The sequence below is a fragment of the Ixodes scapularis genome, unplaced genomic scaffold (assembly GCF_016920785.2).
Source record: "Ixodes scapularis isolate PalLabHiFi unplaced genomic scaffold, ASM1692078v2 PGA_scaffold13__105_contigs__length_92229423, whole genome shotgun sequence".
NCBI classification, from domain to species: Eukaryota; Metazoa; Arthropoda; class Arachnida; order Ixodida; family Ixodidae; genus Ixodes; species Ixodes scapularis.
The window spans coordinates 7,447,573-7,455,814 of NW_024609839.1; the positions used below are offsets into that span (position 1 = coordinate 7,447,573).

Here is an 8,242-nt window from a genome sequence, read left to right on the forward strand (position 1 = left end):
CAGCGAGGATGAGTGCAGTCAAAACCTAAACTGATATTTGTTCAATTTCCATTCCCTTTCCCCTTCTGCCTTGCTCCCGTGATAACTTTACCTGGTCTAGGCTCTCGTTTTGATAGTAATATTTTTATTTTCTTGTGGGCATCAAAACCTGCCCTCGCGTTATATTCGTGGTCGCGTGATATTTGTGCAAATACTGTAATATTAAAAACTTTATTTCTTTATTAATTGCATATATTTTACCGTGACAATTTGTGGTAGCAAATTGTCAGAGTTAGACAAAAATCGTCATTTTAGTTTGAGACGAGAAACTTTGCCAACATGTGGCCGGCTCGCTTCTTTTTAGGGCCACTGCGTGATTGTGTTCAGCGAGGAGGGCCACTACCTGCGCAAGATTGGCTGTGACGGGGTGACCAACTTCCCCAACGGCATCGACATCAGCGACGCCGGGGACGTCCTGGTGGGGGACAGCCACGGCAACCGCTTCCACGTGGTGGTGTTCTCCCGGGAAGGGTCGCTCCTCTCGGAGTTTGAGTGCCCGTACGTCAAGGTGAGCCGCTGCTGCGGCCTCAAGATCACCTCGGAGGGCTACGTGGTCACCCTGGCCAAGAACAACCACCACGTGCTTGTGCTCAACACCCTCTACATCGTCTGATGGACAGACTGGCACGACGGTCCTCTCTCTTTGGGACGGGAAGGTTTGTCTGCTCGACGGGGACGTCTCTTTCACCCTCTCCACCTGCATTGTGTGTTGGGCTTTGTTTTGGGAGGGAGCTAATCCCTTTTTTAGTTTTGTCTCCTTTTGTGAAGGGAAACCCTTTGTTTTTTCTCGGGCCATTGTCTTTGTTGAGTTGCATTTGCGGGCTCGGGGGCCGGACGCCCACGCTTTGCGACCCTTTTGGTCTTTGCGACGTTGCTTCCCTAGTGCCTTAAACAGTGCCGGTGTTCTCGCGGCTCCAGCGTCGGGCTGGATTGGTTGCTTCGGGGGAGGGGGTCGACTTGCCGCCCCTCTTCATCCCCCTCGAGTTCATTCCTTTTTTTGTGTCGCCCGCCGAGTGGAGGGGACGGGCGTTGGCGCATGTTCGGCGTTTCCATTTTTTTTTTAACTCTCTTGCTAGGAGTCCCAAAGATTTCCCATCTTGTTTGGCTTTTTTTTTTTTTTTCTTGGTTTGGTGAGCAGTCGGTGCTGCCATCTGCGCACGAGACAGGTTGTTCTTTCCAATCTCATTGTTTTTTTTTATTCTTTTCATCTTGCCCGTTTGTTAACTGCACGCGGCCGTAAGGAGACACGAAGTCTAACTGTGATATTCTGGGTATTTGTTTCCTCCAGTTCTTTTGCTCCTCCCTTCTTTCTTCCTCTCACTTTCCCCGCAGCGTAGTTGCGAAATCTCGAGCCCATGTGAGGGGCCGTTCCGTCGCTTTTTTTCCGAGCTTGCGCTCCTTCCCCGCCCTTTCCTCACGTTTTACTCCGGGACTAAGCATAGTTCTTGACGGAGTGAGGTTTTGGTGGAAACTGATACGAGTCTTGTAACACCGCTTCAGTACAAAACTGTTTCCCCCTCCCCCTTCCTTGTTTTTTTTTTCCTACGGTTGCTAAGTCGGCAAGCGTGCGAGACTATTCCCCCTCCGTTCGTTTAGTGAGTTTGCAAAAGCGACTACTACTTATATTTCAGTTACTCTTCTTGGTCACTCTACATTATCATCGCTGCTGTCCCCCCCCCCCCCCCCCCATTTTCTTGCCTTGTCTGTCTGTTCTGGTTCGGGGAATGTTGAACAGACCAGGCTGCCCCGTAACGTATCCTACCGAAAAGCGTACTCAACGGTGCCGCAACATTTTTTCTCCCGTTCTCCGTATTTTCTTTTCCCCCCTCGCGATTATTTTGTTGAAGTACCGCAGCAATGGCAGTTTCGCTACCTAGGATGACGTTTGTTTTGTGGATCTGCCATCCTTGCATCTTGTTGTTCTTTAAAGCACCGATTCATCGATTAACAAAATTCCCCTCTCCCTTGCACCCCTCCTATTAGGAGAGCAGCTTTCTGCAACGCTTGGTAGTTTCCCAAGTGCAGACACGGATGTGTCCTATTGCATGCTTTAGGAGAATTTAAAAAAGAATATATATATATACATACATATATATATTATATACCCTTCGTGCCTAGTCCTTTTTACCGTGCTTTAGTGTTTTTTTTTTATATACATATATATATATTATATATATACACATAGACAAAACGTGCCATTTGGGACCGCGTGTCCCGTTCTCTTTCGATGCAGACGATGTTGGAAAGTATATTGTGTATCCATAATGGCTACGTACGAGGCATGCTACAGTGCGGGTTGGTCTAGCCGTAGTGTCACACAAGCTGCTGCTTTCCCCCTCTCTCTCTCTCTCTTTTCTACCTCCTCCTGTTTTTCAGCCAAAACGCTCAAAATGATTGTGTCTCCTTACGGCTGCATCTTAGTTGTTTTCTGTTTTTTTTGGAAGAACTGGTCTTGCGTGCCAAAATGCATCCCGTTTCCATTTTATGTGTCACAGACGTGTTTGTTTGAATGTTGGAAATGTTATCTGGTTTGTTTTACCTTGGACTGCGTATACGTGTTTGTAGTGCTCCAATGTGTTTTGTTGTCGTGTTTTTCCTTTTATTTTTTTCACTTTGTGGAGGGGGTGAAAGAAGTTGCGCGACGTTGGGACAGAAAGGACTCTGCTTACGATTGTGCGAGCAATGACTGACGAAACGTCCGGTCGCGTCTGCGCGACCAGTTGCCAACCGCTTTTCGGGTTAGTAGTCTGTTAGGGAAGGAAACAATAACTGAAAGGGGTTTTTTTTTCTCGATGAATTCCCGCTTTGCCCCCGTTAAAGTCCTGTTCTCCGTTTTTTTTTTCCTTTTTAAGTGTGTGCACTTGCACATTACCTGATGTGTAAATATTTACACGTACCTCAATTTACACCCATTACAATTATTGCTTATTAGTAGTGTCGATTCCTTGCACGTTCATGGTGGCTGGGTGCCATGGCTTTTTTTTTTTTTTCCCCTCGTTGCATTCTTCTATTTGTGTTTATTTTTATTGTTTTTGATTTTACACTCGAGTGAGCTAGCTTGTGGGTTGGTGTGTGTACGTTCCTTGTGTGTGTGGTGCTTTTTTGTTTTTTTAGTTATGTCTTTTTTTTTAAACTTCGAAACCCGTGTTGCCACTAGTTCTTAACTGTGGTGGCTTCACATAAAAAAAAAAAAAAAGTAAAACAAATGCGGAGGCAGGAAACAAATTGACAAAAGCTAAAGGAAGGCCTCTTCTCCGAATGACGACAAATGATGACATTCCACTCCCAGCCGGCTTTTTAGGGCAGTTTATTATCGCGGCAACAACCACCGTCATTTCCTTTTTACGTCGGAGTCATCCCCTCTTGTTTTAGACAGCACCTCTCCTCGTCGTGAAACAGAAAAAGGGGACGTTTTGTTTTTGCTCGTTTCATACTTCTGCCATACTAACGCGTAGTGAGTATATCGGAGGCAGTGAAATCCATTGAATGCAGTGTTCATTTTTTTTTTTTACCCTCTCCTTTCCCTCTTTTTGACAAGTGTGTACATATTTCTAGTCAGAACATGATGAAAGTTCTTTCTTTTTTTTTTTTTCGTGGTCAGTGTGAGCGAGCTTATCAAGACTAAAGTGTGTTTGGATTTTTTTTTTACTGGCTTTTGTTTTTTTGAAAGCCGTCGGCGAAGTGTTTTTTTTCCCCCTTTTCCCTCCGTTTAAGAAGTCGGCACGTTTGCCGGCCCTGTCTTTACAATCACTTTGGGTTGCTTAATTAAAAGCGGGACGTGGCATGTGCCACGGGCTTGGAAGAGGAGCGACGGATGTTTATTCCTGCGGTGGCGTTTTTGTCTCCGTCTTTGTGCGGGACGGCGTGTTGCCCTCCGGGAATGAGGCAGCTACTGGCCGCTTTTCAGACACTTGTCCCACCTTCCCTATCGAGCCTCCCGGGGTGGTCAAATGTCTGGTGGGCACTGGTCAACTTCGTGGCACAATTGTCGGCTGTGTTAGTAGAAGGCAACGTTTCTCTACCTTGGCACGTCGGTGTTTGTTCTTTATTTCTTGGTTTCCCGCTACGTTGCGTTTCCGCACGTGTGTAAGTGCGTCATTCGCTTGTTTTACAAATCGCCGTGACAAGAACTGTGACACTCATTTATTTCGCTCTATATTTTTGTCATTTTTTAGGCAGGAAGTCCCGACTAACAAGCGTTTATTTGCACGTAGTCTGCCATTATTATTATTATTATACATACGAATATTATATTATACATTATTTGGGGGTTGGGGGGAAGGGACTAGTATTGTTCTGTTTATGGCGTTTTTTTTCCAGGGTACTTTGACTGTTGTAGCATTTGCGTCTTTCAGAGTGGATACGAAATGCGCCGAGAAGTGAAAGAAGGTGTAGTGCTTTTTCCCCCCACCCCACTCATCTACTTGAAACTGTCGATGAGATTTCTTTTTTCTTTACAAATCCTGCAGTTGCAGTTTTTAGTCCCTTGTTTTACTTTAATTTCGCATCTCCATCCGTTTTTTTAATTAATTTTTTTTTTTGTGGCAAGTAGCTTACTGTGTTGCACTGCTTTACAGTTTTTGAAATTCCTTATGGTTTCAATTGTTTTTTTTTCTCATTATTTTTAAGAGAGTTTTACGGAAGAATTCTTCTCCCTCCATACTGCTTTGTTCCGATAAGGTTTTATGTTGTTTTCTAGTGCCAGCACGCGCAAGGTGTCTGCGCGTTCCAAACTCCGTATACATACCTATCTATATACACATTGTACATGAAGACTATGCACAGTACCCTCGCATTTTTTTTACGAGACTATTTTTCTTCCAACTTGTCGTCCGGAACCTTTTTGTTGAGGCACGAAGGTCGCTTCGTGAACACGCCGCAACAAGAATGTTTCCGGAGTCCTGTCACGTTTGCAGGGTTATATTTTCTTCAAATTTTCAGTTTTGTTTTTAATAAGATGGTTGCACATCTATTGCTTACAGTGCTGTGTTCTTGCAGCTTCCACTACCAGACTAGTCCATTTATGTTATCACCAAGATTAAAAAGTAAAAAGAAAAAAAAAATTCCTTTGTATCGAGAAGACGGTGGAGTGAGATTTAGGGGAAAGGGAAATTGCGTAGTGTGCGCATCCTTTTTTTTTTTCTCTACATAGCCCAGCACGGTGCACGTTAACATTGTTCCATGTGAAGTGGATGATGTCTAGAAGCAGTATGCAGTGTGTTGGGTGTTTTTTTTTTCTCTTCGGAATAACCGCACCTTGAACAAGAAGCTAGTATGTGTATGTATAACGAAGACGAGAGAGTCATTTTTGCTTCAAAGTTTTTATTATTTTTTTCCCTCTCTGCCATCTACGGTTTCTCTCTTAATCTATGCAAAGAAAAAAAAAGTGTTTTTTTTTGTGCAGGCTTGCAACTGGCGTTGGCCCTTTAGCTGCAGTTTTTTCTGCCCCTCTGCAAAGACGGCTTAGTCGCACGAGGCGCATCACTCAAATAATTTCTCAGCAATAAGGAAAGTGGCATGCACCTAGTGGTAGACATTGGGATGTTGAGTTCACTGCACTTAACCCCCCGTCGTTTCTTGTTTTGATATGTATATATATGTACACGTAGCTAGCTTTGTTCGGCCGCTCGGAAAATATGCAGAGGCCGCGTGTAGGGTTGTAAAGCGTTTTCTCTCGACAGGTAGTCGGGGTGCTGTCGTCTTGGCTCTCTTGTTTGCACGCTGACCATTGCAGGCAAGTTGGTTGGCCTGCGTTGATGACATGCGATCTGTTGCTGCAGTCACCAGCTTTCTACTTTTTATGGAGAGAGTTCCGTATCGAGTTTTTCTGAGCAGTTTTTAGTGTTTTTTATGTTTGTCCAGGTTTTTTTAGTGTTTTTTTTTTGGTTCACTTATGCTTGCCATTTGATATTTGGTCGCTTTTTTTGCAGCGTAGGAAGGTATACATATATGCATAAATATATTTGCGAGGATTCAGTGTGAAGCTTCGGAGGGCCAACGCTGTTGCAAGTCGTGTCATGCGCTAGTTTTGACAGCGATGATGGAGTGTTTTAAAAATGCAAAAAACAAAAAAAAAAAAAAGAAAAGAAATAGAACAGATAAAGCAGAGAAAAAAAATAAGCGAGTTATTTTTTTCTCCCTCTTTTCGGTCCCCCAATGTTTCTGTGGTTTACACTTTTGAGACGTTTAATGTTTATGTATTTTACACGGGCACTGATATATTTTTGGTGCTGTTTTACAAATGGCAAGAATTTAAAAAGTGGTAAAAAAAAACAAAAAAAAAAAAGTGTGTGGTTCGTCGAAGTTGTATGAACCGCTGGAGTGTTACTACTACTACTACTGGGTGTGCGAGCAAGAGAGAGAGAGAGAAAAAAAAAAAAGAAGTACTGGAGTGACAAAGCGAGAGAGAGCAGCCATCTTTTTTGCCATCCAAGTTGGAACTTGTTGAGATTTCACGTTGGCTTTCTATACCAGAGGCTGTTCATTAGTGGAGCGAAGATGAAGATACAGTTGAAATATATATACATACATATATATATATATATGTTGGTACAAAGCAGTTTTTTGGTGTCTCAGTTGCTTGGTTCTGAGCAGAGCTTGAAACACTATTTGTGCGAGCCACTGGCTGAACCGAGCGGCCGAGGTATTCACAGTTATATTGCATTTACTTGTACTATTTTTGGAACGCAGTTAAATGGAGATGATTTGTAACAATGTTTCACGTTAATTCCAATAAAAAGGCAGTTGCAACCGTTGGTGATGCTTTTCTCATAGAGGTCTCCAGTGGGGCTGTCGGTGCCCGGAAGGCATTTCTGACTGGCATCAAAAGTGCAACAAGTGACGTCGGTGTGGGATGTCCCGGCGGTTACAACATTTAAGCAAACACGAGCGTCGCTGTCGTCCTGACTGCAGACGCTTGGGTGGACTGTCAAACTGGAGCAGGTGTGTGTTCCTTCCACCACCGTGACACCACCAGACACTAGTATGGCGTCGAGAAGCAGAAGCTGGTCAGAGATGGCTTTCAGGCACCATGCCGGAACCTACTGGACACGGGTATCCCTAGTGGACCAAAGTGGCATTGGATTTGGCCCATTTCTATCCAAAATGGGGACGTGGGTTGGACACGGGTGCGTTGACGTTCGACTCGGTGACTGGAACACCAGTCGGTGATGACGCGTCTCGGCCGAATTCCGACGCAGCACCGGTATCCAAACTGTGTCCCACGTTGGCCTTAGGTGACGCCAAAAAGCAAACTACGGGCTACGGCCCTGCATACTCTCGGGTAACTTTCTGTGGCACTTGAGAATTAGGGGAGGGTGCTTTGATGTGCGCTCAACGTGCGCAAGCACACCCGAGCCCATAGCTTTGACTGCCACGGAAGGTTGTCCGCGAGTAGACACCAAGACGCGGCTTCGACGTGGAGCGGCTGCGATGGCGCTGCCGTCGGTGCGTGCACGGACGTATCGCTTGACTTGAATCTAGTTCCTAAGCACGTGGAGGGTCGATGCGTGCCGTCTCATTTTTAAGCAGCGTGTTGGTCGGAAGTGTGTCGCATGACTGGAATTTGTTTCCACTGCACCGGCGAGTATTATAATGCAGGACTGCTAAAGGTCTAGCCTTTGCTGCAGTGTGTGTAGTGCTCAGGTATATAGTCTATTAGATCATTTTCACTGGGAGGCCTGATACAGATTTTGCTGCAGCAGCACTGAGCACCGCAACCTCCACCACGCTTGTCTTTCTTTTTCCCGCACAAACAACATTACTGTGAAATCGCTTCTAAAACTGCATCGTGTGAATCGGGCATAACGTGCATGGCGGTTGTATCTCGTGACATTTCCTGACGCGTAGGTTGCATCGCTTTGGAAAGAACACCTTTATCAAAACTGTTAAATTGCTGTTGTGTGTTCAGTGTTATCAAAGGTGCAGGTGTGCCAGCACAAAATTCTTTGCCTTTTGCACATGCGTGAATCGAAATAACCTTTCGCGAGCACTCGCGCAGCTCGACGAAAGCAGTGCGCATCAAAGAACCCAGAGAAAGATGAGTCACGTACCATTGTCGCACATACTTTGGCCCTGTTAACCTCTTCCCGAGAGAGGTAAACATGTAACCGTAGACACATAACACTCTGGTGATATACGATTTTGCTGTCATCGTGACACCGACGCGTCATCGGGACGCTAGACATAAATCTCTAACAACACT

General features: G+C 45.0%; 1 protein-coding gene across 2 annotated transcripts in view; it reads left to right on the forward strand.

Annotated features, from left to right (window-relative positions):
- The window catches only part of LOC8037495 (B-box type zinc finger protein ncl-1), a 54,314-nt gene extending 47,520 nt beyond the window's left edge, over window positions 1-6,794 (forward strand). For both annotated transcript variants that reach the window (XM_029971233.4, XM_029971237.4), the window contains exon 12: window positions 344-6,794. In XM_029971233.4, the coding sequence (XP_029827093.3) occupies window positions 344-652 (309 nt within the window). In that variant the 3' untranslated portion in view covers window positions 653-6,794. The remainder of the gene's footprint in view (window positions 1-343) is intronic.
- The last annotated feature ends 1,448 nt before the right edge of the window (window positions 6,795-8,242 follow it).